Source organism: Pelobates fuscus, chromosome 9, assembly GCF_036172605.1.
Source record: "Pelobates fuscus isolate aPelFus1 chromosome 9, aPelFus1.pri, whole genome shotgun sequence".
In the NCBI taxonomy this organism is placed as follows: Eukaryota; Metazoa; Chordata; class Amphibia; order Anura; family Pelobatidae; genus Pelobates; species Pelobates fuscus.
In genome coordinates, this window is record NC_086325.1 from 165,203,136 (window position 1) to 165,223,196 (window position 20,061).

Sequence of the window (20,061 nt, forward strand, 5' to 3'; positions counted from 1 at the left end):
ACACATCAATCCAACCCTATAATAATATAATAATAATAATATAACCTCAAATAATCCAATCATATCATCACCCAGAGTAAACTATAATAACTACACATCAATCCAACCCTATAATAATATAATAATAATAATAATATAACCTCCAATAATCCAATCATATCATCACACAGAGTAAACTATAATAACTACTCATCAATCCAACCCTATAATAATATAATAATAATAATAATATAACCTCCAATAATCCAATCATATCATCACCCAGAGTAAACTATAATAACCACACATCAATCCAACCCTATAATAATATAATAATAATAATAATAATATAACCTCCAATAATCCAATCATATCATCACCCAGAGTAAACTATAATAACTACACATCAATCCAACCCTATAATAATATAATAATAATAATAATATAACCTCCAATAATCCAATCATATCATCACCCAGAGTAAACTATAATAACTACACATCAATCCAACCCTATAATAATATAATAATAATAATATAACCTCCAATAATCCAATCATATCATCACCCAGAGTAAACTATAATAACTACACATCAATCCAACCCTATAATAATATAATAATAATAATAATAATAATAATAATATAACCTCCAATAATCCAATCATATCATCACACAGAGTAAACTATAATAACTACACATCAATCCAACCCTATAATAATATAATAATAATAATAATAATAATATAACCTCCAATAATCCAATCATATCATCAGCAGGAGTAAACTATAATAACTACTCATCAATCCAACCCTATAATAATATAATAATAATAATATAACCTCCAATAATCCAATCATATCATCAGCCAGAGTAAACTATAATAACTACTCATCAATCCAACCCTATAATATAATAATAATAATAATAATATAACCTCCAATAATCCAATCATATCATCACCCAGAGTAAACTATAATAACTACACATCAATCCAACCCTATAATAATATAATAATAATAATAATATAACCTCCAATAATCCAATCATATCATCACCCAGAGTAAACTATAATAACCACACATCAATCCAACCCTATAATAATATAATAATAATAATAATATAACCTCCAATAATCCAATCATATCATCACCCAGAGTAAACTATAATAACTACACATCAATCCAACCCTATAATAATATAATAATAATAATAATAATATAACCTCCAATAATCCAATCATATCATCACCCAGAGTAAACTATAATAACCACACATCAATCCAACCCTATAATAATATAATAATAATAATAATATAACCTCCAATAATCAAGTAATATCACCACCCAGAGTAACCTATAATAACTACACATCAATCCAACCCTATAATAATATAACCTCCAATAATCCAGTCATATAATCAACCAGAGGATAATAACAAGACATCAATCCAACCAGATAATAACAACATTGTATCAACCTCAAAATATTATAACTATATAAATAACACTTTGATAACCTGGAAATATTATAACTATATAAATAATAACAATATATTAAATATTGTTTCACTAATAATATCTAATTCCAACCTTGAAATTCACACTGCAAAGTGTACAGATTATACAGTTAACGTACACATTACCGACAAATTTTTCTAATAACATATATCAATACTTACCACTGGAACAGGATATACAAACAGGACTATAGCGGTGGGAATGGTAGTAATGATTGGTAACGGGACGATGGCAGTGGATGGTAGTAATGATGGGTAATGGGACCATGGCAGGGGGTGGTAGTAATGATGGGTAATAGTACTATGGTAGGGGGGATGGTAGTAATGATGGGTAATGGTACTATGGCAGTGGAGATGGTAGTAATTATGGGTAATGGGACTATGACAGTGGATGGTAGTAATGATGGGTAATGGGACGATGGCAGTGGGGATGGTAGTAATGATGGGTAATAGTACTATGGTAGGGGGGATGGTAGTAATGATGGGTAATGGGACTATGGCAGGGGGTGGTAGTAATGATGGGTAATGGGACTATGACAGTGGGGATGGTAGTAATGATGGGTAATGGGACTATGGCAGTGGATGGTAGTAATGATGGGTAATGGGACTATGGCAGGGGGTGGTATTGATGATAGGTAATGGGACTTTGGCGGGGGGGTGGTAGTAATGATGGGTAATGGGACTATGGCAGGGGGTGGTATTGATGATAGGTAATGGGACTTTGGCGGGGGGATGGTAGTAATGATGGGTAATGGGACTATGACAGTGGATGGTAGTAATGGTGGGTAATGGGGCTATGGCAGTGGGGTTGGTAGTAATGGGGCTATGGCAGTGGATGGTAACAATGATAGGTAATGGGACTATGATAGGGGGGATGGTAGTAATGCTGGGCAATGGGACTATGGCAGTAGAAATGGTAGTAATGATGGGTAATGGGGCTATGGCAGGGGGGATGGTAGTAATGATGGATAATGGGGCTATGGCAGTGGGGATGGTAGTAATAATGGGTAATGGTACTTTGCAGTGGAAGGCAGTAATGATGGGTAGTGGGACCATGGTGGGAATGGTAGTAAAGATGGGTAATGGGACTATGGCAGTGGATGGTCGTAATGATGGGTAATGGGGCTATAGCAGTAGGGATGGTAGTAATAATCTCTAGTGGGGCTATGGCAGTGGGGATGGTAGTAATGATGGGTAGTGGGACTATGGTAGTAATGATGGGTAATGGGGCTATGGTAGTGGATGGTAGTAATGATGGGTAATGGGGCTATGGTAGTGGATGGCAGTAATGATGGGTAATGGGGCTATGGTAGTAATGATGGGTAATGGGACTATGGTAGTGGATGGTAGTAATGATGGGTAATGGGGCTATGGCAGTGTATGGTAGTAATGATGGGTAATGGGACTATGGTAGTGGATGGTTGTAATGATGGGTAATGGGGCTATGGTAGTAGATGGTTGTAATGATGGGTAATGGGACTATGGTAGTGGATGGTTGTAATGATGGGTAATGGGGCTATGGTGGGGGGATGGTAGTAATGATGGGTAGTGGGACTATGGCAGGGATGGTAGTAATGAAAGGTAATGGGACTATGGCAGGGATGGTAGTAATGAAAGGTAATGGGACTATGGTAGTAGATGGTTGTAATGATGGGTAATGGGGCTATGGTGGGGATGGTAGTAATAATGAGGTATGGGACTATGGCAGTGGGGATGGTAGTAATCATGGGTAATGGGACTATGGCAGTGGGGATGGTAGTAATCATGGGTAATGGGACTATGGCAGTGGGGATGGTAGTAATCATGGGTAATGGGGCTATGGCAGTGGATGGTAGTAATGATGGGTAATGGGGCTATGGTGGGGATGGTAGTAATCATGGGTAATGGGACTATGGCAGTGGGGATGGTAGTAATCATGGGTAATGGGACTATGGCAATGGGGATGCGATGGGAACTATGCCAGTAGAGATAAGGAATGGGACTATATACCAGTGGGGATGGGGACTATGGCAGTGTGACGGAAGAGGGGAGCTATGGCAGCAGAAAGGTATTGGAGAGGATTACCGTATGTGAGTAGAGTTTGGTACAATAGTGATATCTATAAATACAGATTACAGGTTGTGAAAGGGTTCTTCAGGGAAGTCTTAGCCAGTACCCTGCTTAGGGCTGTATGAGCTCTTAGTCTAGCTCTGTGTGGCTGATATTTACTTATGAGGAAAATAGCTTGAATCATTGCCATTAAGGGAACAGGCACAACGTCTAGTGATGTGAAGCCACCCATGCTGATGGCAGAACATTATTCCAACCGAAAATTTTAATAAAGCTTTCCTGGCATACCCGCCACGCTCACCCACCCCAAAAATAGAAAGAAAAACAGGAAAAACTCACCCTAATCCAGCAGCAAGGCCACAGACTAGCGGCAGCCAGACCCTTCAACTGTGGGGTCACTCTTATCTTAAGGGGCTGAAGCATTTATGGAAGTCTTCTGTCCGCTGACAATCAGCTCTTTCCCCAAACTTCTGCTGCAATCCGAGGTAGCTCAAGGTAAGTCAACCCGGGACTTCCTGGCACCAAAACAACGTAGTTCTGTTCAAGTTGTTATGGTGTCTGGAGTATTTTATTAAATGCTTTAAACATGATTCCTATTATCCTTTGAATCCTTCTAAAATCATTCCCAAGTGTCCGTTTACAGCGCAATAAATAAAATTAACTAAAGTTTGAATGCTGTTTAAATCAAAACACACAAAAGGTCAAATACAAACTTTAATAAAGTTAAATATTGCAATATTGTTCATATAATTTTATTACCTGTGCCATTCTCAAAATATATTAACATACATTTAATCTTATTTTTATCTTTTTAAAGGGATTGCGCATCTCACTACAAACAAAAATACAGTTTCAGCTATAGTTCTGGTATGAAGAGTTCATGTACCAGCCGTCATTTTTACTTAACTTCCAAATCCAAAACTGTCCCACAGAGTACGGTCTTTGATAATAAATTAAACTTAGTTTATTAAATTAAATATATTTATAAAATTTAAAAGGAATTCGAAGCAGCCAAGTTATGTTCAGATACAAGCCTTATGTGAAATAAAAAAAAATAAAAAACAACACCCTCAGTTAGAAGCGATGTAGTGCTGGTATTTAAATCCCCTGTGGAACATGAATCGCTTTATATAATAAGTGGTCACAACGCAATCTCTTAATTGATCATCTATAAATAGATATTTTTAGGCATTTTGAAAGTTTGTTTTTGTGCAATATAGTCTCCTTCAATGGGTTAGAGAAGCCTTAATAAATAAGATAGAAAAGGTATAAGATACAAAATATGACTCTCAGCACTCACTCAATCATGACTCAACTGGAAGAGTCATGCAACGATGACTTAAATCAAGGATGATTCTTCTGGAAGAGGTTCCTCATTACTCAATTGGGAAAACGTATTGAGCAACTGTTCCTCTATTTGGAAGAGCTCATTCATTTATGTTTTTCAGATGGAGGAGTCCACTCACCTATTTGAGATTACTTAGTTTTGATACTCAGATACTGATCACCCAGTCATGACGCAACTGGAAGAGACGAGTTAATTCAGTCATTAGTATCGAATGAAGGAGCTCAATTAACAATTTAACTGGACAAGATCAATCAATCAGAACTCAACTGGAAGAGACCAACAAATCAGACCTCAATTGGAAAGGAACACTTAATCATGACTCGACTAGTAAAGCTCACTCAAGCATGACTCAGCTGGAAGAGTTCACCCTGAAGAGTTCATTCAGCCATTAATCTCAAATGAAGTAGCTCACCCAATCGTGAGTCAGCTGGAAGAGACCACTAAACTAGTCACTCTTTTTTTTTACGTGTTCACTCAATCATGATCCTTAAAAGATTTTATTCAAATTGTTTTAAAGTTGAAGAGTTGACTAGGTTGTGACTTCCAATTGGAGGGGATCAATCACGAACTTATTAGAACTTCTAAATTTGAAGAAATACCTAAATCATGCCTTTTCACTAAACAATAACTGCTAATTTGAAGACACCATTAAACTGGTTACAAGCAGAGCAAGCACTGCTTTCTAAATAAAATATCAATAAAGCGTTGGGTGTTAGGTGCCAATCAATGGGCATGTAACCTTCAGACGGTCGTGGTGACCAGCATAATTATCCAACCAAGTAAGAATTGTTACGAAGTGGATTACAAATTTAAAGTCAAAATAGCCAAAGTGGAGGAATTCTTTAAGTTAGCTATGCTTCCAGTTTGGCAAATTTGGGCTTAAATTTGAAATTCACTTTGAATTTCTTTTAAATTTCCAACAATCCTCACTTTACCGAATACCCTGTTGCTCTTTCTGCTGTAGTAAATTATGTAGATGTTATTTCATCTTCCTCTCTTTGTAGTCAGAACACAAGGTGGTAAAAAGATGATCAGAGGATTGAGGTTTGAATATATCTACAAATTATAAACTCGACAGTGCTCTCTGGGTGTCCAAACACCACCAAAGGTTGACTCCTCTCACTGAATAAATACCTATAGTTGTGTCTACCTCTACCCCTATCTCTATATTCTCAATTTATTCCATTGATCCTTCCCTATCCATGCCGAACATGCTTCTGAAATAAATACTTACATAAGCCTTGCAGTCATAATATCTCAACTATGAAATGCAACCACCATAATAAACCATTAATATAAAATAGAGAATAGTGTTACCAGTTTTCAGCAGGTAGCAGAAAACATTCAGTATTTAGGAATTAATCAGTGATATAAAAGGGACAGTCTATGCACCAAAACCACTTTACCTTAATGGAGAGGCTTTGGTGTGTAGATGCTGCCATTGCAGCCTAGCAAACAGAACGTGCTATTTGGGGGGAAAGGGCACTGCTTACATTTCACAAATCCCAAACCTACTAGTGGCTGCCACTCAGATGACCACAAGAAGCTTTGGATGAAATTAGATTCAATCATTGAATCTGCTTTACGCCCACTATAAGAATCTGATAGACTAGATGTTGAGTGTGCATCTCATGCTTCTCATAGGGAAGCATTGGACTGCCCATCACGGTAACTTCTCAGTTGCTTCTCTATGAGAATCATGATTGTAAAGAATTCATCAATCCTGATGGAGGACTGGGCTGCAGTGAAGAGCAGGTAATCTAAAATGATTAAGGAACATAGGGAACTAAAAAATAGATTATTTAAAATAAAGTGTTCCTTTTAATTACCGGTACTTTCTGATCAGCACCAGTCATGAGGGTGATAATAGTCAATATAATTGACCTTACGATGGAACCTACTCTATCATTTTACGATAAAATAGACTTAAAGACCTACACTGGCCATTTTGGGCACTCACAGACTACAGAGTTTGTCCTATTTATATAAATGTAACATTTCCACGTGCACTGGCTATGTATCCCTATAATCCCTTTAACGAGATTGAGGGTCCTATTAGACATTATTACACAACCGTATCCAACTTTGTATAATTCATCCCCATGCATCCCACTTGCACTAATCCTGATTTTGTTCAGGACATTTAAACCTTTGTGATATCTACATTACAGGACTACTCCTGGTACAAAAAAAATACAGGAACTACAAAAGAATAGGAGGATAAGTGAAACAATAAGGAGACAGTCCATGGAATTGTGTTCTGGACCAAGATTGCTCTGGAGTTACATAAGGTCATCCAGCAGGTTGGGGCTGGCTACCCAATCAAGAGTTCTAGGCTCCGAAGCTGCCATGAGCATGCACATGAATTGTTTTCCAGTCCTCCTGTCGATGGGGTATATGGTTGTGGGTGTGAATCTTTTGTTGCTCTCTACAAATTCGCACAGCTGCTGGTAGATCTTAGGATACTCATGTCGAAGGAATACCCCTCTGATCCTCAGCTCCCGCTGGATATGTATGAAGCAGACCTCTCTGGCCTTCCTCCCTTCTTCTCCCTCTTTGTCCAAGTCAGCTGTGCCCGGTGGAGGGGTCAGAATAAGGGTCTCCATGTCCTTTTCTTTTTTTGTGATTTTCCTCTCTGGACTAGAAGAGGCTAAGGCTACTTTGGCATACTTGCGGACAGTAGGGATGTGATGAGCTCTTGATGATAGACGGTCAGGTCCTCCCTGTCCCACTGCCACAGTTACATTCAATAGGAAACATTCCTCGGGGTCATATTGGCTGCCGGCCCCTTGCAGCTCCTTGGCATGTTCTCCTAAATTGTCTGAGTAGCTCTCCAGCTCCCTCAGCGATAAGTATGTGGGAGGCATCAGCAGCCCCTCTAGGCCAAGTTGCAGAAAGTTATCTGCTGAACCTGGGTTTGGAAAACCTAGGAAAAGCACTCCTCTACCTCGTGAAAGATACCCCACCTTGGCAATGCGGGAAAAAGCCTTGTGAACATCAGTGTTCTCTCTGCAAAATTTGAGCACATGGCGACATACGCTGCCCATGCGGCCAAAGATACAACTTTCTTTGTGAATATCCCAGTCCTCACGACGACAGTTTCGAGAGCAGTAGTAGGTATAGCAGCTGTGGCAAGATTTAAAGTACAGACAAGCATTGAACATTGTCTCTGTGCGTCTACACTTGGCATTAGAACAGGTCAGCAGGTCATCCTCATCAGCACTCAGATCTGGGGAGCAATCTTCAAGAGGCTTGTGAGGACTGGGCACTGGTACCTCAGGGAATGCTCCCCTCCTTTGGCCTCTTTGGGAATCAGGGAATGTGGGAGTTGGCTGTTCCTTTAAAGGCCTACTCTGCGGTAAATGTGCCATGTGCCCATAGTGCTCGCTTTTTCTTGGGATCCCTATCATGTCTTCCTTAATAAGTTTTCTCAACTGATCTGCAAGAGCATCTGCCTCGCTGGGGCGGCGGCTTGAAGGTGGTTTATAATCAATTACCAGGTCCGCGATAAGCTCATCAAGCTGCTCAAGACTGCGGTGCCGGGAGGATCTGCTTGGCATCTTCTCTTTGGTAGGATAGGCGGCATGAACTGGGTAAGCTGGTGGCGAGACACCTGAGTCTATCACATCCCAGCTTGCTGAACGCCTCTCCCCTCTCCCCACCCCATTAGCTCTCAAATCATTGTCTGTAATAGTGATCTCTGGTGTGACAAACCATGACCTTCCCATTGTGTATCTGCCACCTCCTCCATCAGTTTGAACCTTCTCCACAATAGAGTTTTCTGACAGAGACAGGGCAGCATACCGCTTTGGAGAGCAAGAAAGATTTACAACCACAGGCTGGCGTCGGTCATCTGGAGATAAGGCACGTCGTTCACGACACAACAAATTCTCATAGCTTCGGCCACGGGAAAGTGGATCATCTTTGCGCCCGCTGGGATTCAAAATATTGTCCCATGATCTGGAGTAATTCCTGGAATCAGTCCCTAATCTCTGTTGATTCATACTATAAGAAGCATGCCATGATGAAAGCATTGCCTCCCTCCCAGAAGTCTGTTGAGGGAAAGGAGACATCGGAATGGTTGGGTATGGTATTGCGTTTTGATCTGGAAAATACCATTCACTGAATTGCAGTGGCTGCGTACTCCTAGGATATGGATAGGTTCTGGAGATAGCATCCCTTTCTGAATACTTTGCAATGTCCTCAGCAAAGTAGAGTTTAGATGAAGTGCTCTGGATTGGATAAGATCTGTGGTCTTCCCCATAGTGGGTTTTGGCAGGAATAGTGCGAGGAGGGTAAAAACGAGGATCTTCTCCATAAAACGTCCTTATTGGGGCTTCCTGAATAGGATAGGGTCGAGGGTCTTCAATATAAAATGTCCTAGGTGGACCACTAGGCGTTTCATCAGTGTAGTAGGTGTGAGTAGAAACACCAGGGTCTGCAAACTGATGTGGGTAAGTGAAACAGCCCCTGCTTTTGACAGGCATGTTTTGACTGTAGCTGGTATCCTCCTCTGCGTAAAAGTATGAGGGAGGGATGTTGGGACTACTATACTGGCCACAGTCCCTGTTGGCATACTGTGAAAATTCTCTTGGGGATGGAACATTGTGGTAGGGGATACCTCGAAAATCAGGTGTGTACATCTCTCCTCCAGTGGTACATGGGAAATGTGTCATCCTGTGATCCCCACTGTGAGAATCACTGGGTGTTGGTGTCCGAGACACAGATATCAGTCTTGCAGTTGGCACAGCCAGGCTCCTGGGAGTGCCTGGTTGTCTTGTGCAATGGGGTGGTTCCCCCCAGGCCTGGCATGGTTTGGAACCATGTGCAGCATGCTGAAGAACTGCGTCATCAGGCTTTATGTCCACCCGGCAGCGGACATGAGGGCTAGACATTTGTTTTGCAACCTGTGGATCTTCCATACAATTGTTAACAAAAAGTGGGGAAATTCGGCTTGCGCTATTGCGTTGCGGTTGTAATTTTATGGGATGCACCTCATTCATTAATACTTTTGTGGAGGCATAGCTGGCCTCTCTTTTAGGGGAAGCTACAGACTTCTGAGGTTCACGAGAGGCTCGATGGACTTCTCTACCTCTCCTGGCTGATGGAGGAGGTGATTGAGAAGATGACATTTGAATTGGGACTGAGGTGAAAGATGTCTTGACCCTTGGTGCACTTTTTGATCTTGGTCTTCTCCTCGGTTCTTTGGCAGATTCCTTTGATGTGTCTACCCCCTGAGATGTATATCTGGTGTCGGATCTGAGGGTGGCCCTCCTACTCACAGGCTGAGACAATGGTTCAGGGGTCCCAGCACGTCTGTGTGGCCCCCGTTGAGATGCCTCCATATTTGAGGGTTGGGTTAAACTGTCGTCCAAGGATTCAAGGAAGTCAAAACTGCGGCAGTGCCTCTTGTTGAAAGCTTGCTGCTGATGCTCTCTGTGGTTGGACATGAAGGTGTCACATTGTGCAGCGGGTTGGTGGCTTTGAGAATCAGTGCTCACGGACACTTTAATGTCTTGATAAACTGTTGACAGTAGTATGTCAGGCGGGTCGGTTCGTGTCATCTTAAAGAAGCGCCACCGTGTTCCTTGCCCTCAATTCATCTCAACAAGCCAGCTCCTGCAAATGGAACAGAAGTGACTTTAGATTATGGAAGTAGAAGAAAATGAGTATGTGTATGAATACATGCTATATTTTTTGCTCTTGCTTACTGGGACTGTTAGGTTATATACATATTTTAATCATTACTGTATATTAGTACTAAAGGGTCCATATGTTTAAGGTTTCTAGTGTAGGGTTTAGGCAGCCTTTGTCACTCCAGATTTTGTGGACTACATCTCCCATAATACTGTTACGCCACTTTGCTGGCTTAGCATCAGGGAAGATGTAGTTCACAGCATGTGGAGTGCTAAACGTTGCCAGCGCATGTACCAGTGTAAAGTTAGAGAAATCAGCAAGAACATTCTAAAAGTTTCTATGGTGATTACTCCAGTTTTGTCACTTTTCCTAAGATTTGCGCTTTAGAATTGTTCAAATGGGAGAGTTGAGACACTCAGCTTGTGTGATTGTGCTAGGGAACACTAGGCAAGACACACATGGGGGAAAACACTGTATACGGCCCTCCAGGATGATAGCACTGTAGGCCACCAAGACTTGCTGAAAGGCTAGTCTGGCCACATTATCTATGAATCTCTTAGTGTCATTGCGTATTTTATTTACCAGCAGAGATGTGTTGTATGTGAAAAGCCTTCAATGAGTTGTACAGTGTAAACAGTTTAAGGTTCAAATCACACTCCCCTTACAATATCGTATTAGTGAAACAAAAATAGACCCTATCTCAGCAATGTAGAAGACATTAGCGAAACCTGTACGTTACGCCGTCATCTACAAACTAAACATGGCATCGGATATCAGGTGCACAAACTGCTGGTGTCCTTATGGTCATTATTCGACCCATAAAATAACAGTTTGTTAATTAAAGGATGGGATTAAGAAAGCACACCTGACATGTAAACCCATTTTGTGCACCATTGCTGGCTTATAGACACACCCATGGCATGAGTCCAAAGCAAAGGAAGTTCCTCTAGTGCTTGTCTAAGTGACAGCCACTAAAGTTGGCCTTAGGCTGCAATGTAAGCATTGCCTTTTTCTCAGACGTATGTTCACTGCTGAGCCTGTAGGGACAGTCTCATTGCCCCAGAACCACTACATTAAGCTGAGGTGGATCTGGTGCCTAGAGTGTCCCTTTACAATGACACTGTAAGCATTGTAATTTCTTTATCTCATTGAGCTGGCTATAGTGTCTGATATCCCTTGATGCCATCCAGCGTTAAACCGTTTTTATGCTAAATGAAAGGCCCCAGCGGCCCATCCCCTCTGTGCCGTTTGGACTAATGAGGAAGTACTATACTGAGTAACACTATGTGGCTGTGATTGGCTGAGAGTGTCAGCTGACTGCTTACAGCCAATCACACCCCCCGTTGATGGAACAAATTCTTATTACTAGAAGGAAGGGTGTAATCTCTGCCTTAGACACACCTCCAGTGGAGGCGGAGTTATGAGAAATAAAGGAACCCTCATTCAGTGCTAAACTACTCGAAAATTATTGGAGGGGCAGAAAACTCCAGGCACTATAACCACTTCAATGAGATGAAATGGTTATAGTGCCTACAATGTCCCTTTAAGCAATGGAGAAGGGGTACAGCACTGACTGTCTGTCCAACGCCTACTCCTGACCCTTACACGCAGGAGACCATCCGCTCCCCATTAGTAGTCTGGAGGAGCCCCTCCATCACCTGTAAAGGTCTGGGGCTAAAAATACTCAAATTCCGGCCCCTAAAGAGATTTGTACTAATTTACATAATCTAGGCTAATATTAAAATCAACTGTTTGCTTTTCAGAGTTCCCTATTTTGTGAATGAATGACAACAAATGCATGCCATATAACTGAGCAAGAGGTGAATGAAATCTTATGTTCAATGAATATTGAAGTTAAAATTTTAGGCTACAAAGCGAATTGTAAAAATTAGCCATATTTTCCGTTTGTCTCATTGGAGTGTCACAGCCTAACACTGTTTTCCTTTATCAACGTGTCTGTTTTAAAAAGTGGTGCAAAAATGGAAAAGGGCAGGAGTCACCAATGGAATGTGCCTGCTGGTTTCTATGGCGACTGCCCCACGTTTAGTACATCAGACCACGTTTTGCAAAAGAGTTTTGCACACTGATGAATCTCCCCCACAGGGTTAATAAAATCCAAACGGCAAAGAATTAAAATTCAAATGTTAAAATTTTGTTAAATTCAAATTGTGTCCAACTAAGCTACAGCCGCAGCTCGACATCTCCAGCCAAACTTGCGATTCCGTTTTTAATCCACTACTAGTCACCGACATTATAGCGTGCAAACTTTCCATCACAAACTCACATCTGCGGACAGACTGACTGCCTTCACAGAAATGTGACGAGTAACGGCGTAAGGGGTAATTCCATCATTCTGAGAAGGTAAGTACCACAATACTATGAACAATGGGCTACTGATACACAGAGCAATGGAATGGCACTGATACACAGAGCGATGGAATGGCACTGATATACAGAGCGATGGAATGGTACTGATACACAGAGCGATGGAATGGTACCGATGCACAGAGCGATGAAATGGTACCGATGCACAGAGCGATGGAATGGTACTGATACAGAGAGCGATGGAATGGTACGATACACAGAGCGATGGAATGGTACTGATACACAGAGCGATGGAATGGCACTGATACACAGAGCGATGGAATGGCACTGATACACAGAGCGATGGAATGGCAGTGATACACAGAGCGATGGAATGGTACTGATACACAGAGCGATGGAATGGCACTGATACACAGAGCGATGGAATGGCACTGATACACAGAGTGATGGAATGGCAGTGATACACAGAGCGATGGAATGGCAGTGATACACAGAGCGGTGGAATGGTACTGATACACAGAGCGATGGAATGGTACTGATACACAGAGCGATGGAATGGCACTGATACACAGAGCGATGGAATGGTACTGATACACAGAGCGATGGAATGGTACTGATACACAGAGCGATGGAATGGTACTGATACACAGAGCGATGGAATGGTACTGATACACAGAGCGATGGAATGGCACTAATACACAGAGCGATGGAATGGTACTGATACACAGAGCGATGGAATGGTACTGATACACAGAGCGATGGAATGGTACTGATACACAGAGCGATGGAATGGTACTGATACACAGAGCGATGGAATGGCACTAATACACAGAGCGATGGAATGGTACTGATACACAGAGCGATGGAATGGCACTGATACACAGAGCGATGGAATGGTACTGATACACAGAGCGATGGAATGGTACTGATACACAGAGCGATGGAATGGTACTGATACACAGAGCGATGGAATGGCACTGATACACAGAGCGATGGAATGGTACTGATACACAGAGCGATGGAATGGCACTGATACACAGAGCGATGGAATGGTACTGATACACAGAGCGATGGAATGGTACTGATACACAGAGCGATGGAATGGTACTGATACACAGAGCGATGGAATGGTACGGATACACAGAGCGATGGAATGGTACTGATACACAGAGCGATGGAATGGTACTGATACACAGAGCGATGGAATGGCACTGATACACAGAGCGATGGAATGGTACTGATACACAGAGCGATGGAATGGCACTGATACACAGAGCGATGGAATGGTACTGATACACAGAGCGATGGAATGGTACTGATACACAGAGCGATGGAATGGCACTGATACACAGAGCGATGGAATGGTACTGATACACAGAGCGATGGAATGGTACGGATACACAGAGCGATGGAATGGCACTGATACACAGAGCGATGGAATGGTACTGATACACAGAGCGATGGAATGGCACTGATACACAGAGCGATGGAATGGTACTGATACACAGAGCGATGGAATGGTACTGATACACAGAGCGATGGAATGGTACGGACACACAGAGCGATGGAATGGTACTGATACACAGAGCGATGGAATGGTACTGATACACAGAGCGATGGAATGGCACTGATACACAGAGCGATGGAATGGTACTGATACACAGAGCGATGGAATGGCACTGATACACAGAGCGATGGAATGGTACTGATACACAGAGCGATGGAATGGTACGGATACACAGAGCGATGGAATGGCACTGATACACAGAGCGATGGAATGGTACGGATACACAGAGCGATGGAATGGTACTGATACACAGAGCGATGGAATGTTACTGCCAATTACCCAAGTTTCCAACTTTACACTATAACTGTTTTTTTATACAGAGCGTTCTCAGTATCCGCACATTCTGCATCTAATCCCATTATCCCCTGTCACTTATGGTTCCATTATTTCACGGTGACCAGTATGCTGCATCATACAGCAAGGTACAAACACCCTTTCCAATTCTGAGAAAACCATCCTGGAATCTTATTAAATGCATAGGGCAATAGGACTGGCTGAGGATCATGGGAGGGGTTTCTTACCTGCTGGATTGACCGCTGTATAGTACAAAAGAGGATTTCATTGACACCCCCTGCCCCTCTCCCCTGCACACACACACCTCCATGAGAATCTGAAGGTTTAGACCGGCCTACTGGGGATGATAGGCGTTCCAGTCGAACACCAGTGGAAGACCCCAGTTCATCCTAAGGCAGTAGGAAATTCATCGCTGACCTCCAGGTTTTGACTTGAATTAACGGAGTGCCAGAATAATGTGTAATGTGTGGAAATGAGCTAAATGTCATTCTGCAGCTCACTGTCTCCTTGAGGGTTAAGTCATTGCTGGCTGGTGACAAACGAATTAAGGATTTTTATTAGACTCCCCTTAGCACGCTGATCAGGACAGACCGCCATGGTCTCTGAGCATTATGTAATCACTATGTTCACTGCAGAGCGCACAGCTCACCCCTCGCTCTATTAAACTAAATAACCGGAAAAAGTGGGAATGAATATCTTAACCCTTTGGATGCCAGAGGTGAGTGTTAATGTATCTATCTATAGAATTACAGAGCACATAATGAGAGACACTGTCTGCATACTGTGATGGTGGCAGAGCATCTCTAAACAAGAGATGGTGAGAGCATTCCCTGCCATGCAGATAGATGCCCGCCCTGGGTACAGATAGATCCATGTCTTGCAGCTCAATGTCATGCAGATAAATGCCAGCTCCGGGTACAGAGAGATCCATGCAATGCAGATCAATGCCAGCTCCGGGTACAGACAGATCCATTCCATGCAGATCAATGCCCACTCTATGTACAGATAGATCCATGTCTTGCAGCTCCATGCCATGCAGATCAATACTCGCTCTGGGTACAGACAGATCCATGCCATGCAGATCAATACTCGCTCTGGGTACAGACAGATCCATGCCATGCAGATCAATACTCGCTCTGGGTACAGACAGATCCATGCCATGCAGATCAATACTTGCTCTGGGTACAGACAGATCCATGCCATGCAGATCAATACTTGCTCTGGGTACAGACAGATCCAAGCTATGCAGATCAAGATCCACTCTGGGTACAAATAGATCCATGTCTTGCAGATCAATGCCTACTTTGGGGAAAGTCCAACATATACCCTCCCATGAATGAAGATTGATGCCCCCTCTTGGTACAAACACATGCCCTACCACAAATATTGATGCCCATTCTAGGTACAGACCCACAAAACCCTTGGCATGCCAGCTCAAGGTCAGACAAAACTCTGGGTACAGATGCATCTTCAGCCGTACAGACTAATACCCACTCTTGAGTACAGAGCCATCATCTGCCATAGAGATCGATGCCCACTCTGGGTAAAGAGCCATCACATGACATAGAGATTAATGCCCACTCTGAGTGCAGAGCTACCACGTGACATAGAGATCGTTGTCCACTCTGGGTATAGAGCCATCACCTGCCATAGAGATTGAGGCCCACTCTAGGTACAGAGTCATCCACTGCCACAGAGATCGATGCCCACTTTGGCTACAAAGCCATCACCTGCCAAAGAGATCAATGCCCACTCTGAGTACAGAGCCATCAACTGCCAAAGAGATTGATGCCTACTATGGGTACAGAGTCATCACCTGCCACAGATATTGCTGCCCGGTCTGGGTACAGAGACATCACCTGCCATAGAGAACGATGCCCGCTCGGGTACAGAGTCATCACCTGGCATAGAGATCGATGCCCACTCTGTGTACTGACACATTTTCTGCCAAAGAGATTGATGCCCACTCTTGGTACTGAAACATTTCCTGCCAAAGAGATCGATGCCCACTCTTGGTACTGACACATTTCCAGCCATGTATATCGATGCCCGCTCTTGGTACTGACACAATTTCTGCCATGTATATCGATGCCCACTCTGGGTACTGACACATTTTCGGCCATAGAGATCGATGCCCGCTCTGGGTACTGACACATTTCCTGCCATAGAGATCGATGCCCGCTCTGGGTACTGACACATTTCCTGCCACGTATATCGATGCCTGCATTGGGTACAGATGGACACAGCCCATGCCATGCACTTTGTTACCCACTCAGGTACGGTCATGACCTGCCATGCAGATAACATACTGTCTCTTTTACTGGATCTTATGAAGTCATTAAACATGGCTGAACAGACACATGATTGGACATATCCACTAGCATATTTCACTAGCATCAAACCCAGATTGCCATCCTGTGCTCAGCCAGATCAGTACCCTTATTATTAGACAATATGTCACAGGCTGTGCTCTCAGTATCATTAGCCGGTGTAAATACCATACGCTAATCCTATGTGTTCAGGATACTCGATGCTCTGCAACCGTTTATCAACATGCTCTGCATCAGGGCAGCCCCCATCCTGATCTGCCCCCATACCAGCATCCTCAGCTCCCTTACCTGCCCCATCCCAGCATCCTCAGCCCCCTTACCTGCCCCATCCCAGCATCCTCAGCTCCCTTACCTGCCCCATCCCAGCCCCCTTACCTGCCCCCATCCCAGCATCCTCAGCTCCCTTACCTGCCCCATCCCAGCATCCGCAGCTCCCTTACCTGCCCCATCCTAGCATCCTCAGCTCCATACCTGCCCCATCCCAGCATCCTCAGCTCCCTTACCTGCCCAATCCCAGCCCCCTTACCTGCCCCCATCCCAGCATCCTCAGCTCTCTTACCTGCCCCATCCCAGCATCCTCAGCCCCCTTACCTGCCCCATCCCAGCATCCTCAGCTCCCTTACCTGCCCCATCCCAGCATCCTCAGCCCCCTTACCTGCCCCATCCCAGCATCCTCAGCCCCCTTACCTGCCCCATCCCAGCATCCTCAGCTCCCTTACCTGCCCCATCCCAGCATTCTCAGTCCCCTTACCTGCCCCATCCCAGCATCCGCAGCTCCCTTACCTGCCCCATCCCAGCATCCTCAGCCCCCTTACCTGCCCCATCCCAGCATCCTCAGCCCCCTTACCTGCCCCATCCCAGCATCCTCAGCTCCCTTACCTGCCCCATCCCAGCATTCTCAGCCCCCTTACCTGCCCCATCCCAGCATCTGCAGCTCCCTTACCTGCCCCATCCCAGCATCCTCAGCTCCCTTAGCTGCCCCATCCCAGCATCCTCAGCTCCCTTAGCTGCCCCATCCCAGCATCCTCAGCTCCCTTACCTGCCCCATCCCAGCATCCTCAGCCCCCTTACCTGCCCCATCCCAGCATCCGCAGCTCCCTTACCTGCTCCATCCCAGCATCCTCAGCTCCTTTACCTGCCCCATCCCAGCATCCTCAGCTCCCTTACCTGCCCCATCCCAGCATCCACAGCTCCCTTACCTGCTCCATCCCAGCATCCTCAGCTCCTTTACCTGCCCCATCCCAGCATCCTCAGCCCCCTTACCTGCCCCATCCCAGCATCCACAGCTCCCTTACCTGCCCCATCCCAGCATCCTCAGCCCCCTTATCTGCCCCCATCCCAGCATCCTCAGCCCCCTTACCTGTCCCATCCCAGCATCCTCAGCTCCCTTACCTGCCCCATCCCAGCATCCTCACCCCCCTTACCTGCCCCCATCCCAGCATCCTCAGCCCCCTTACCTGCTCCCATCCCACCTCCCACCTTCTCTGCCCCTCATTCCTGTCCCCTCCAGCATCCATGCTCTCCACCCCCCCCCCTTATCTGCCCCCCCAGCTCCCTTACTTGCCCCCATCCCTCCTCCCACCATCTCTGCTCCCCCCCCCAGTATCCTTGCTACCCCCCCCCCCCACGCCCAGTATCCCTGTCGTCCCCCCTTACCTGCCCACCCCCCTCCCCCCCCTCCCAGCATCCTTGCCCCCCCACCCCCCTTACCTGCCCCCCGCATCCTCTGCCAGGAGGGGCACACAGCCAGCCATCGGGACTCACAGCAGCCAGCCCGGCCTCGCTGGCAGGGGGTATCCAGGACTGGGTGGGGGTCGCTGAGGAAGGACGCCCCATGGCCGCAGCTCCAGCAGGGGAAGCCCCGGGCCCCTCCCCCTCTCGGTGATGTGTGGTCCCCGAGCCCCTCCAGGTACCTGTTCGCCTCTGATGCTCCTTGGAAGAAAAATCTCAGCCTCACTGCCAGCCTCAGCAGCGCCTCCAGCGGCCACAGCGGGCAGAGCAGCTCTTAAAGGGCCAGCAGCCAGAGCAGCTCTTAAAGGGCCAGCAGCTAGGGCAGCTCTTAAAGGGCCAGCAGCCAGAGCAGCTCTCATCTCACATACAGACCATCTCTTCCTTTATACAATCTGCAGCACATCTCATCTCTCACACAGAGCATCTCTTCCTTTAAATAACCTGCAGCACATCTCATCTCACACACAGACCATCTCTTTATACAATCTGTTAATCTAAACGGTAAATCAGAAGATAATTTAACCCATTCACTGCCAGTGTTGCCCAATCTGCAGTGACGCTTTTTCATTAACCATCCATTATTATTCTGATTACATTAGATTGTGTTTACAATACTATGCTATATATTTATTAGTTTTTCTTTGTCCCTTGTATTTTATCGATTATACTCCCCTCTTGCCTTTAATTATATTTATTCTCTTTTCTTCCTGTGTGCTGGGCCTCAATACCTGGGCGCCGCCATTTTGTACTCCTCTGTCCCTGGTGCCTGCACTGTGCCTTCCGGTGGGACCCATTTACTGATGGATTGTGGGTAAAGTTGCTTAGACACTGAAATGGACCTCTGCCCATTGCCAAAGATAACACTTCCTATTAGAAAAAACGAGTCCCTACTCTATCCTATGTATAACTATATAACTAAGGTACATTTAGAAAATAAAAAAGGGGGAAACGAAGGACAAAAATAAAAAAAAAATCTGCCTGAGCCACTTTAATTTTATATTTCTTATCTCACAAACCTGTATTGTTAATATCGCGGATAAGTAAAATATAATTTCCTCATTAATTAAGTTATACATATTGTCTCAGCCACCAAAATGAAATCAGTTTGTGTAGTAATTTGATGGTCACAGTGTCGCTGCGATTGAATGGAAGCCACTCGTGATGGAGGGTGATGACAAGAAACGTAACTTACTCTGGACAAGTACAGCCGTTATTGATCAGTGAAATTAATGGGATTCAGCATCTTGGACTGTATGGAGATAATTAAAAATGTAAAGTGCCAT

At 44.4% G+C, this 20,061-nt stretch overlaps 1 protein-coding gene across 2 annotated transcripts; it reads right to left on the reverse strand.

The window, feature by feature from the left end:
• Positions 1-5,354: 5,354 nt before the first annotated feature.
• AJM1 (apical junction component 1 homolog) lies at positions 5,355-19,000 on the reverse strand. 2 transcript variants are annotated; one of them, XM_063432982.1, is made up of 2 exons: positions 18,961-19,000; positions 5,355-10,513 (listed from the first exon to the last, which is right to left on the reverse strand). In XM_063432982.1, the coding sequence occupies exon 2, from the start codon at positions 10,456-10,458 to the stop codon at positions 7,177-7,179; it is 3,282 nt and encodes a 1,093-aa protein (XP_063289052.1). In that variant the 5' UTR covers positions 10,459-10,513; positions 18,961-19,000; the 3' UTR covers positions 5,355-7,176. The 2 variants fall into 2 exon arrangements, with proteins under 2 accessions (XP_063289052.1, XP_063289051.1); XM_063432981.1 differs by lacking the exon at positions 18,961-19,000 and adding an exon at positions 18,758-18,944.
• Positions 19,001-20,061: the final 1,061 nt, after the last annotated feature.